General features: G+C 40.1%; 1 protein-coding gene across 1 annotated transcript in view; it reads right to left on the bottom strand.

The window, feature by feature from the left end:
- Positions 1–587: 587 nt before the first annotated feature.
- The window catches only part of BANK1 (B cell scaffold protein with ankyrin repeats 1), a 127,956-nt gene continuing 114,943 nt past the window's right edge, over positions 588–13,600 (bottom strand). The window contains exons 11-16 of the mRNA XM_030492851.1: positions 12,075–12,143; positions 9,028–9,209; positions 7,327–7,390; positions 5,794–5,861; positions 2,844–2,893; positions 588–1,189 (exon numbers count right to left, since the gene is read on the bottom strand). Of these exons, the coding sequence (XP_030348711.1) occupies positions 2,849–2,893; positions 5,794–5,861; positions 7,327–7,390; positions 9,028–9,209; positions 12,075–12,143 (428 nt within the window). The 3' untranslated portion in view covers positions 588–1,189; positions 2,844–2,848. The remainder of the gene's footprint in view (positions 1,190–2,843; positions 2,894–5,793; positions 5,862–7,326; positions 7,391–9,027; positions 9,210–12,074; positions 12,144–13,600) is intronic.

The raw sequence follows: 13,600 nt of genomic DNA, 5'->3' as shown, positions 1-13,600 counted from the left end.
CTGATTATAAGTAGTGTTTAGTTTTTCCTAATTAAAGTTTAAGCACAAGCAGCTCCTAGTGCATGCAAAGCAGATTCAACACTGCAGAGAGCTTGAGGGGAGGCTTACTATGGACTCGGTGCCTAAAGGTGTCTGTGAATAATGCACAACTAAGAGGTTAGTCAAGACTAAGATCTCTGCAGAGGCACTTTTGACTAACAGCATATGTACCTGCTTTGTAAGAAGGCTTCTGCAGAGCTCACGTAACTGGGGTGGGGAAAGTCTATTTAAGCTTCTACTTGCCTGAAAGTTAAAATATTCTCTTATACCCTCTGCAAATGAGATCTTTTTCCCCTTTTTGGTGTATAAAATAAAGGAAGTCATCTTGCATGCTCCTGTCTTGTTACATGCTCACTTAAATTTTGGAGTACACCACTTAAATTTTGGAGTACATCACTGTGGGAATGCAGACCATTATAACCATTAACCATATTTATTCCTTTACTTTTGCTGTGTAAATGCCGTAGACATGCTTCTGGGCATGCTCTGGATATCACTTACCTCAGACAACTTATTAAACAAAACACAACTTCCTTGTAAACCCCATTCTTCTAATCACTTTAATGCATTAGTAGATTATTAGTACTGATTTACATAGTTTGACTTTAGAAATTAGCTTTTCTTGGAGTGCAATTATTTAAACTAGTGAAGGAGTACAATTATTATTCCTAGGAAAACCAAATTTATATAAAAAGGTTATACAAAAATGTCTTAAAGGAAAACCTAAATTTTATGTATTATAACTTCATAATCATAACTTTTCATGATCTTCCTCTTTGGTGCATAAAGTCTACTTTTAAACAACTTAAGCATTATGGAAAAATTGAAATGAGTTTAGTAATAATTACCCAAAGCACACAATATATCTTTATGTAAACCCTCAGCTGGCATCTTAAAAAAATATTGGCAAAGAAAAGAATGTAAAATTCAGTGCTGACTTTACAAAATGTCTTATTAATTTGCTTTATAAAACTGGACTTCTTCCACAGTTGGCCCAGGTGAGAGATTCCAAGATACTGGAAGCACAGCGATGCTCACACAGCTGTGTCACAGCAGGATGTGCTGGAGCCTCAGTCTGTTGGGATTTGGCTTAGAGATGTTTGGGATTCCAGGGAGAGGAAACTGAGGCGCAGCCGACTGACAAATCGCACTGTAAGAAATAATGCCTGTTATTGAATAGCCTGGTCATGCTAGTTTAGAATCAGATCAAACACTGTATTTGTTGAATGTATGAGGGAATCAAAACCACAGTGTAGTCCTTCAGATCCACCCCACATGGTTCTCAGAAGGAGCAACTGCCTTGTCCTTTACATGGGAGAAGGGTGGCAGGAAAGACCTCACTGAAGACTGTCCATTTTCAGTACCACAAAAGTAATGTTATAACAGTGTAACATGGCCTTCCCCCCACTTGGAAAAGTTGGAGAGGCAAATTCGTTTAAAGTAACTTAGCTAACAAGGCCTTTAAGGATTACATTTGTGTTCAGGAATAAGTTGCATCATTTTGTTACTGTGAACAAATATTACTTAATCCCTTTAATAATGCAAAATTACAAATACTACTGATATCTAAAAGGGTAAACTTTAATTTTGAAATTTTCAGGTCCTAAACTCATCTGAAGGAAGGGAAACTGGAGAAGAAAATCTAACTGACTTTTGGAGCTGTTCAGCACAGACTGTTCTTGCAGAGATCAATGAACTGAAGAAATCTGGGGCCTAAGAAAACCACAGGTCAGGAAACTTGTTAAAGTTCTCAAGCAAAAGATTTGCAGGTACATTAACAGAATGCAGGCATCTTTGTTCTGGGCCTTCAGCTTTTAATGGCTACCACCCTTCTATGCAAAAGAAAGGTTGCATGACATCTTCATTTTCAGAGGAAGGAGTGGGAAAAAAAAAAAAAAGAGAAACTTTCCAGGTGACTACTTCACTGTACCCTGTTCTCAGAATGAATGCAAGATAATTCATGAAGTCTGCAACCTCGGGTGCTTCTCTAAGTTCAGTTACTGGTAAGTTTCTTCTCAGTACAGATGTTGAAACCTGAACTGATTAAAAAGCCCCACAAAACTCAACCACTAACACCCCACTCCCCACCCCCAACCTCAATGAATGCAGTAAACTAGATTTATTTACTTCTATCTCCTAGCAGCAAATCTAATGATCAAGTTTCACTGAAAGGTAGACCTACAGTTTTACAACTGCTATGAGCTATCCATGAAAGTGCACAGGTAGCAAATAGTAATTAAACCCCCCAGCTATTAAGGATCTCGTTAGATGCCCAAACCCAAGAAACTCATAATCATTAACACAACCATCAGAAAATCCTGCTCTTTGTGGAGACAGTATCATCACCTGTAAGTTTGCCAGCACTTAAATGGCCACTGGTCTCTTGGTTAATCGACGTTTCTGGACACATCTATGCCTTTAACTTTGTTTTGATATTCAAGATGTTTCATACCACCTATGTGATCAGTGTGTAGGGGTACACTCTAATACAGCTTTTAGTTGTATAAACTCTATTAGGTGTAATAATAGAAACTCTCTTCAGCTACATCCAGAAGTCAGGCAAGTGTCTAACGCTGGCAAGTCTGCCTTGCAGTAATGAGTAAGCTGACACCTGACAAAAAAATCAGTTCTAGTATAAACCAGGATGTAGGATGATTATGGTTTATCTTGTGAAATCAGACCTCTGAGCTGCACTTCCATTCTATTGTAACACAAATGCACTCTGATGGAAAGCAATTCCACGAGGATCAGTTTCCATGACAAATAACACCTGCATATGTGTGTTCATATACATGCGCTCTTACCTCTGTTAATTAGGCATCTCCTCCTTGTCTGTTGGGTTCCTAGTTGGAGACTAAAAAGAAATAGATGCAATTAATAGTCATGTATATCAATGGTAAATTAGGCCAGTACAGAATGTTTTTCAAACTTGAATAATTCACAAAATACAGACTTATGATGAGTCCCTTCTTATGTGTTTTACTTCAAATGTGACTACAACACACATCCCTGGGAGCAGGGGAACAAGAGACATCCACAAAAATAGGCAGGTGTTGTGTAGGAGAATGACAGAAGGTGGATTTTGTACAAATCTTCCTTCCAACAGCATAGCTGGTCTCTATTGGTGGCAGTTAGGAGAGGCTGAGGGATATGTGGATATTCAGTTGTCTTGGTGAACTTCTCAGTCAACAGTTTGGCTGTGGGCTTGTCTCGTGAAGACCTGATTTGGTAACAAATGAGGAGGAAACTGCTTTTTGTTATTTTCTTGATTTTAAATTTGAGCATCATGTGAAGCTACAAAATACTTAAGAAACTGGAAATAAGCCAGGCTAAAGATGTAGCTTTACAAGTCATGCGGCCGCTATGGTAAACTACCTACAAATGAGTATTTTCAAGACTAAGTCCTGACTGAAATGCAAACTTTTGAAGTCATGAAGAAAAAACATTTTTTCTATGACTTCTTCACTCTCCACACACAAAAAAGCTTGCTCATGCTTCAGGATTTCAAGTTATTTCAACTTTGCTAACTGGGTTGAGTTAAAGAAGTTTGAGTTCCCATGGACCCAAATATCAAAATTAGGGTCTGTTTTTGTTCGTCTTCCTAATGACCCATCAGGCACAATAGATATTGGTTAATGTCCTCAAAATTAAGTGCTGGTTTTCTAGTTTTCAGGGAACTCTATTTAGACACTACCTGCAAGCTGGAGTGGCATCAACTGATGAATAAGCAATCTGTTAGCAGCTTGGACTAAAAACAAGGTGCTGATGAGGTCTGAAGAATGAAGCCAGACATTTAGCATAGCGAATGTAATCAATAACCTGCCAGTTTGTGAAAGGTGCATAGTGCTTTTTTGAGTGGTTTTTGGATGAAGCTGAGGAAGAGATTTGGTCTTCTGCAGCTGCTTGAGCAAACAATTAAACCAGAGCTGCTTAATTGTCATAGGCATCTACAAATCTGGAAATCAATATCTGGAAGAAGAAAGTCTGTAGAGTATGCCTTTACTGCAGTGGATGACCTGGCTGTACAGTGCCTCACAGGAGGGGGTGTGTAGCAACAGATAGTGAAGTTGTCCTTCTTGGATGCGAAGTGTAAGTACCTACTGATGCTAACAGCTACAAAATAAATGGTTTCAGTTGAGTTCCCTGTGGACAAAGCTTTTGACCTTTCCACGTCAGGCCACCTACCTCACCAGTCTTGCCAAGGATCCCAAGGCTGGAACAGATGCAAAGACCGAATTGCTCATTTGCCCTATGCGTATATTTGTCACTGAGGGACTAGTAAGCATCTGACACGTTTCCCAACACCTACCTTCATTTAAAACTATTACGTAAGTTGGCACTGACATAATAATGATAAAAAATTCAAGCTTAACATTTGCTTAATGCAGTACTGGTTTTCTGAAGTCCATTTGAGTTCTAGTTTGTCTTCTGTGGCCTCTACCTTGCTCATTACCCAGCAATGAAAAAGCGACACCTACTACTCAGTTCTTGCTGCAATGCTGAGTGGACAACAGAGTATATCGGTCATGCCTGGTTTTGATGAGGAATCTTAGAATATACTAGTTGTATCCCTAAAGACCAAGTTCATGGTTCTACAGCGATTAGCTCTGAGGGGAAAACTAACTGCCAGCAATTCAAACAGTCTTATGTAGGTTCTGCAATCTTGTGCTTATTTTTAGATGCTGGATGACTAAATCTGTGGGATGTGGCACATAAGGTGCCATAATGTAACTGCAATAGAAGGCAGATTTTGAAATCTCATCTTCAGAAACAGCTAAATGAGTTTCACGTAGGTAATTCAAGTGTCCAAAGATGTAGATAGGCATCATCTAGGTTTTAAAAAATTCCTATGAGCTACAATGTATGCACATGGAATGTTGCATTGTCTTTTAAGACTTTAAAGGAAATATGTCTAGTCATCCTTACACAAATGTTGTCTTAAGCTGCTGCCATTTGTTCTGTTAGTGGACATGCACAAACCCAAAAGACTTTCAAGCTTTATCTTCTCTTTAAGGGTACAGGCAAGGAATCAGTTACCTGAGAGTAAGCTGAGGTCTAACCATGTTTGTATGCTCATTTTTGGTGGTGGTTGTTCTGTTGGCTAACATCTTACTTCCCTTCTTGGAAAAAAGATACTATCGGTGTCTATGTGCAAGACCATATCTGTATTATATAGTAATGAGAGAAATCACTGTCTGTGCCTGTGCATTCTGCAAATGAACATTCTATATGCTTAGTCCTTATTTAGTAGTTCTTAAAATAGGTGTTTACAGATATTTCACTCTAAGAGTGACAGAACTTTTTGCTTTGCAGTTGACTGGCTTTTTGAGGGTGTTATTCAGCCCTATATTAAACTGTTGCAAAATCAGACATAAACTTCAAGATAGCATCAAATGGTATAATGGAACACAGAACTGAGTGCTGCTCTCATTAATAACTTTCATTACAGTGGAAGCAAGATCAAACTTAATCAAGAAACTAAAAATTATGTTCCATCCTAATTTATTGGAGAAGTTTTCTTTTCTCATTAAAATAAAATCAAATTCCTTTTCTAACAGGCTTCTGATGTGATCTCCTGAAATCTTCAATCAAGTCTTCAGAAACCATCTATGAAAAAGACTATCCAAATCCTGATTGCAAATATGGCATGGGGAGAGGGAGGCCTATGTTTTTAAAAGTAGAGAGAGACAGTCTGTATTCAGATATGAAAACCAGAATTCATTAACCAAACCTGAGCACTCCACTCATACATACTGCTTTATTAAATGACATGTGGAACAAGTATCTAAAATGACTGCTTTCTGGTCTGCTTTCCTTAGGAACTATGAAAGAGAAAAGAACGTAACTGTCATTCTTGTCTCTGGCAATTTATTTCTGTCTGGACTTAGGTACTAGTCTTCTGAGATCCTTCTTTACTGCTGCCATCACTATGCTGTTGAGAGAGGTTCCATCTTTTGGAAGTTATTATTTTCAAGAATTTAAATCTTTGATAAGTAAGTGCTCTGTTGGACAAGACAGAGGCCTCCATAATGATTCTTGCCATTATATTTCTGCAGTGCACAGCTGCTGATTTATATTTATCAGAGATTATAAGACAGTGCAGCAGAGGGCAGAGAGGTGAGGAACATCATGATCGTTATCTGAGTTACTGCATAATTTCACAAAATTTACAATTCTGGTGTTGATACTACATTTGTGCTGGTATGATTCAATAGCAAACTCTGGAGGAGAGCTGCAGAGGCAGGACCGATGTGGCCTTAAAAGAAAACTCTACAGACAAGTACTTTCTGAGCATCACCCTCATGTCATCATTAGCTTTGCCTGACCTATAGAAAACAAATTGGAACAAATGCAGTGAACCTGGGCCCTCAGGCTCTGAGTGCCTTGTGAAGGCTTCTGGAGTGAGCCTGCTCAGGATACTGTACCCCTACTGAACACAGAAGACATTAAAGCTGAAATACAAAGTCTGGACTGGAACTCTGCCACTGGGCCAGCAACAGTTTCCCTTAATTATAGTATCTCACAAATCCACATAAACACAACACTGTGTAACAAAATAATGGAAGCAGTACTGTGGATTGTTTTGCTGTCTTGCAGTAAGGAAAGAACACATTTAGGTGATAATTTTAAATAGTGAGATACAAATGAGACTAAGTCCAATATGAAAAAGAAATACTAAATTTCCCTTCCAAGAACATATATGTACTGAAGTTCACAAAAATGCTAGGCCTAAAGTCAATACCATCCAATACAATCTTTTCATAACAACAAGCGAAAATAATTTGCAGGAAACGCTGATGATTTATACTGCTGCAGGTGACATTCAATCACAAAGGGAAAAAAGCATAATAAACGACCAGTGGTACAGCTTTTAGTAATGACTCACGATACTGAACTGCTGTTACAGTGGAAAGTTCATCAAGAATTTGCAAGTGCAAATTGATAGCTGATTTACAAATAAAATATTGAAGACATCAAGTAAATTGTTCTAAAGAAATTATCTACCCTAATTGTGCTAAGCAGTAGGAAATGGGCTACAGAAAAGCTGAGCCACCAAGACTTGGTAAATTTTCTGCCCCATTAACTCTCAGTGAGCTCATCTTTGGGATGAAATCTTGACCCTGCTGAAGGCCTGATTACACTAAAATATGATGCAGAAAATGCTCATTACAAATTCAGTGCCCGATCCAAATCCAAAAGCCTGCTCATGCTTTGGATCAGACCTTTGCAGTACACTTAATGGTTCAAGGCTTCAGCATTCCAAAAGGCAGAGAAAGTGCAACTCACCATTCAGATTTTCCTTTTCTAGTCTGTTTCCAACAGTGCTGTCTCTAAGGTGGTGTGCTTTTTCCTTTAAGTAGAAAACAAGCATAAAACCAGCAGCAGAAATCAGTAATGGAACTTTACTGTAGAAATAATGAATAGCTACACAAAGCTAGATGCTTTAGCATTCTGAACATCAAGCTTCTCTCTCCAGGAAAACAATTTTAAAAGACTGAAAATTTTCTATGATGCACTACGAGTAGATGCTAATTTTAGCATTTATACCTAAGAGTCTTGTGGAGCTTTTTCCTCATCAGTAAGTTACATTGATTCTGGCATTACATTACAGGGGCTTGGGGTTTATGTTTTACTTTGGCCAAGTGATTTTCCCTCAAAAATCCCAGTGAATGCCAGACAACTACAGTGATAGCATGAAGTAAATTCATAATATTCATACTGAGTTAAGCGAAAGAGTTTCCTCTGGTATAAACCCAAAGAAGTCACACATGCAGCATGGGGTATAAACCACCACTGAAAAGTAGCTTTTGCCCTGAAGCACTGAAAACAGGCCAAGTAAATCCTTCTTGAAATACAGGCATCTTCTAGCTAACCAAGATAAAAAGAGACTTATGACTTAGTGCTGCTATCTTTGCACAGATTAGATACCATCTTCCTTCACAAGTAATTCCCCTGACTGACAGAGCAGTACCAGCAATTCCCATCTGGTGTGCAGGCCACAGACATATTTGGAAGGAGCACGCACCGCACTGGCAGTGCTGCCCAATGGCTTGTGCTGTGCTGCTGGTGCCCTGCCTGTGAACCGGCTCCCAAACTGTTCCAAAGCCCTTGAGCTTTTGCTGTGAAGCGTTCCACAGTGATGACAAAGCTCGTACTATTTCTTCAGTAAAAGCAAACACAAAGAGCATTTAATCTCTCCTTGTTGGCAGCATTTGATAGCTCTCCCACTCTGTTGAGTACCTTTGGTTTTCCTCTTTCTCCTAAATGCACTTACAACAGGAAAATAGTTTTGTTAATGCACGACCTCGTATAAAATGAGGGCATAACCTCTTCCTCCAGCTGTCTTGTTACAAGTAATTAGCAAACCTCCTCGCTGTGCTTTTCTCTTTTGCTTGGAGCTTTGGTGCAGTTCTTTCAGTGACTCAGTGTGTGGGCTTTTGTAAATCCTGTTTTTGTGCACCTCAATTTCCTCCATACATTGAATATAAAGGAGCTGAAGAGGACTGCTAACAATTATGAATTTCACTAGGTAGATTTACACTTTCAGACAGGCATAAAGCCTGATGTAAGTCCATATTTATTAACAATGCATGCTTGATGTAGTTAGGTTTCTGTTAGCTGATGCTGTTCAATAGCTCATTTGCTTTGTTCAGCTACAGAAGGTTTGTGGTTTCATAAAAGATGTATAGACCCAGCAGTTTAAAACAGAAGTCTCAGAAGACCAACATATTTAACTCAGGATTTTAACTGAATGCAACAACACCTGAAGTCAGGCAAAATAAATTCAGGAAGCCTCTCAAGTAATCAAACAATGGAAATGGATATCTAGAAGATTCAGAACCATAAGCAGCAAGTTCCTTGGGAGCTGATAGATATATAAATCATGACTTAGTTTTGACCTCGTATGTGGCAGCCAAAAGACAAGAGTTTGTTTTTGGAAGTTCTGATCAAGATTCCTGTCAAGAAACATAAATTTCAAACTCATACCTGTTGAGAGGACTGTAGTCTCTGGTTTTCCTTCTGCCACTGTTTAAATCTGTCAAGGGCTTCATCCACAGAAATTGTCCCCTTTTTCACCTGTTCCTGCAAGTGGATGAGTTCTTCCTGTTTGGTAGGGATGTTGTGTTGCACAGTGCTATCAGTTACTGTGTCAGTGTGACCTCTGTGTGCTACACAATGCAGAAAGATAAAGGTAGAAAATATTATTAGCGCATTTCATTCCTTTCTCTTTATAATGAAAGCACTTTTTTCAAAGGCATGTAAAGAGTAATTCTATAATCTGACATCAATTAAAACCACACCATCTTTAGGGTGCCCCCTCCCCTTCTTTCTGTTTGGTGGTAGGGTTTTTTTGGGGGGTTTGGTTTTTTTTCCTCTTCCAATGAGAGAAATGCAACAAATCAATGAGGATTCTACCATTACTCTTTAGCAGCAGAGTAGCATCTTAAACATTTATTACTATTGCCCTGATCCTTGGATTCTCTATTAGTATCAGTTCATACAAGAATTTTTCTAACACGAAAAGTTGTAGTACTGACATTTTAAATGAAATTGTTGCTCTCTTCAGACAAAAAATATTCACGGTGCCTTTTTCCCTCCTTCTCCAACTTCACACATTACATGTCTCAAAAGCTGGGGCTGAAATTTGGCCAGAAAGCGTTTTGAAATTTCACATGATTTCCCTCCCCCAAATCATTAAATACATTACAGTGACAAGAAAACACAACAACCTCATCCTCCTAGAGGTTATGACAGAGGTGCACAGCCAAAGGGAAATGACAAGCTGTTACCACAGCTTGGCCCAGGGAGGTGCAGCACTGCATGTCTCCAGGATACTGACACTGAAATGACCGATCCAGAACAAGTGGGAAGCTGTGAACCAGGGCTCTGCCAGACCTGTATGAGGCTGGTGCAAAGATGCCATAAAGCACCTGTTTCAGTGCACAGGGAATGCAGCCAGCATAAAAGTTGAAACTGTAAGTATTATCTGGGTCAGTCTTCCTGCTGTGTCATGCACCAATATATACTTTAAGTGAGGAAGGACTGTGCAAAGGGAAATACACTAAAGAAATGAAAAACCACCTACTGTGGCTTCTCTCACTCTTTCCTTTTGATCATACTAGCACACATTAGGGATGAATCTCTACTCTTTTGCATCTCAGCTAATTGATTCCATTTTGGCACAGTAATGACCCTAATGCCTTGCATCTAATACAATTATTTGGAGATCAGACCAGTTTAGGTAAAACTGTGTGTTTTCATAACAGCAAAAGGGGTGTGGGTGTATTTCCTCAGACCCATAAAAGCTACTCTGTTTTACCATGGAATCACAGAATGGCTTGGGTTGAGAGGGACCTTTAAAAGTCATCTAGAGTTTAAAGCCATCCCCCCTTGTCCTATCACTACCTGCCCTTGTAAGAAGTCCCTTTCCAGATTTCTTGTAGTCCCCCTTTAGCTTCTGAAAGGCTGCTCTAAGGTCTCCCGTGAGCCTTCTCTTCTCCAGGCTGAACAAGCCCAACTCTTAGCCTGTCTTCACAGGAGAGGTGCTCCAGCCCCTGATCATCTTCATGGCCCTCCTCTGGGTGCACTCCAACACGTCCACATCCTTCTTATGTTGGGGGCCCCAGAGGTGGACACAGTACTCCAGGTGGGGTCTTACCAGAGCAAAGGGGCAGAATCATCTCCCTTGACCTGCTGGTTCACATATCTTTTGATGCAGCCTAGGATACGGTTGGCTTTCTGGGCTGTGAGCGCACACTGCTGGCTCATGTTCAGTTTCTCATCAACCAACACCTCCGAGTCCTTCTCTGCAGGGCTGCTCTCAGTACCTTCATCCCCCAGCCTGTACTGATAGTGGGGGTTGCCCTGACCGAGGTGCAGGACCTTGCACTTGGCCTTGTTGAACCTCATGAGGTTCACATGGGCCCACCTCTCCAGCTTGTCAATATCCCTCTGGATGGCTTCCTGTCCCTCAGGCGTGTCAACCGCACCACACAGCTTGGTGTCACCTGCAAACTTGCTGAGGGTGCACTAAATCCCACTATGTCATTGATGAAGATATTTAACAGTACTGCTCCCAGTACGGACCCCCGAGGGACACCACCTGCCACTGATCTCCATCTGGACATTGGTCCATTGACCACTACTCTCTGGCTGTGACCACCCAGCTAATTCCTCATCCACCAAACAGCCTGTCCATCAAATCCGTATCTCTTCAATTTAGAAAGAAGGGTGTTGTGCGGGAGTGTGTCAAAGGCCTTACAGAAATCCATATAGACAACATATACAGCTCCTCCCTTGTCCACTGATGTAGTCACTCCATCATAGAAGGTCACTATGCTGGTTTGCAGAGTTATGCTACCAATACTCCAACACAGTAAGATCTAGGTGGTCTTGTATTCTTTTCCTATGTGGTTTAGCATTCAGGAAAAGTAATGTCAGTAGCACTAGAGACTGCAGTTCCCAGCAGTAAAAATAAATAGGTGATTATGTGCTGCTCTGTATGCTTTAATCCTGACCTGCTACTTGTTAACACAAGAGAGAGGAAAAATCTTCACTCGGTGTTCATTCATTTTGTACATAACATTGTTAATTATTTTAGGGTATTAATGGAATTGAAGGTAGCAACATTTTGATGTGCTACAACTCAAATAACTGGACTGCCACATGTGATTCATTTTACATGGATCTTGGGGTACCCAGGAGAGAACTGTTGCTCCCCATACTGCTGCCTTTCCCTGGCTGGAATTAGTGCACAGCTGAGCCTTCCTGTCCATCCTTTTCTTGGTTTTAATCACAATGGAGAAAGGAAACAGAAAAGCATAAAGTAACTCTGACTACAAGTCTTCCCCACAAGACTGTAACTTATGTTTTTCTTTCTTTAATCTGATCTCTTAATGCTGTGATACCATTAAGGATATAAATCCTTTGTGGGAAAAGAGATGCTAAATCAGTCAAAATGAAGTCACAGCAAATCTCTACTAGTTCTACTGAAAAGCACCAAGGCAGTGAAAGAGCTAAATCAAATTCTGTACCGGGCTTCCTGGCATAGCAGTACGTTCTGTTGCTGTCACTGGGCACTCGAGTGGCCTTTTGCTGAAACACTGCAACAAAATTAACAATATTAGGAAACTGGTGAAAAACAGCAGTAAAAACCATCAGACATTTCTGAATGAAGGAAGGAGGCTCATGAAAGCAGGCTGGAACAAATTTTGTGTTCTAGCCGAGGAGTACTTCTCAACCCACTTAACAGGCTAATGTTAATTACTTGAAAAATGGTTCTGTTGCACAGAATGGCAGGATTACTGATATTACAGATAGCATAACAAGAAGCTTTGAAGAAAATAAAATAGACTTATCATATTAACATATTACTTGTTTAGCAAAACCAGCTAGATCTCAGAGTTTTTCACATGGAACAAACACCAACTGTAGCTTGTTCAGTGTTTTATGGGGAAAGCTAAGGCAGGAAAAAAACAATCGTACTATGAGAGAATAATGACACTGCTTAAGAAAGAGTATATGTATATTTTTGTCTACTTTATTCAGGCACTGGGAACAGCAAAGCATGATTGCCTATTCCATCAGCACAGCCCATTATCCACCCCCAGAGTCCTGGCTTCTTGCTCCTGCTGCCTGGGCAAACCCAGTGGACCCTGGTTTGCTCCTTGTCTGCCTGCTCGAGCTGCCTTGTTCAAAACATCTGCTTCTCTCTGGGAAACTTGTAAAAGGGATGATCAAGACCTCTGTGACATCTAAACTCAGTGCATGCTACATGCAGAGGTGAGGAAGGAGCAATTCCTAAGGGTGTACTTCCTACACTGCACAATAAAGTATTTACGCTAACTCCTGAGTAGGCTTGTATGGAAGGTGATGATGAATGAAAACAGCTGGGACTTGATGTTCCTAAAATGTTCTCATGCTAAATGGTGAGAGTAAAAGAACTATACAGGCAGCACAATCTGGTGATGTTACACCCTTATCTTCAGCCTAACACTGATAGATTTCAACTTTTGTAACACTCCTCTCGGTAATTCTTAAAGAATCCTGCTAAATATGGTTGCAGTGTTTTCTTCTATACTCGAAATAGCATCCTCTTTCTGAAGAAGAAATTCAAGTAACCAGAACACAGAGGTAATGCAGGCAGCCTGAATTTTACTGCATAAGGAGGAGAAGGGACATACTCGACAATGTCCCTGTGATTGGAAAGCACTTTAATTGATAGGCTTTGAAATTTCTGCTGAGTTTTGCAGTGCTGGAGTAATCAGAAATGGAATTACTCTCCCGGTTCAAAGTAAAATTGTTAAAACCACTTTACACGCCACATCTTGCTGAAATGATTTTAGCTGGCAGCAAATATTCAGTGTGGGTGAGGTCAGTGAAAACAAATTCCTGTTTTCAGAATGCCTGGAAAGACATCTGCAGATAGCACTGCACGACTGCCGCAGGTTTAGGGAAGACTCCAGCAATTTACTCTTTCATTCCCATATCCTAATTACTTTAGAGCTGCTTGAATACAGTAGTCAAAAGTCAAAAAGAAACAGGTAAACTTGCACAGAGA

The sequence above is a fragment of the Strigops habroptila genome, chromosome 7, assembly GCF_004027225.2.
Source record: "Strigops habroptila isolate Jane chromosome 7, bStrHab1.2.pri, whole genome shotgun sequence".
In the NCBI taxonomy this organism is placed as follows: Eukaryota; Metazoa; Chordata; class Aves; order Psittaciformes; family Psittacidae; genus Strigops; species Strigops habroptila.
Note: the sequence above shows the minus strand (reverse complement) of the source record. Positions and strands in the feature narration are given on the sequence as shown.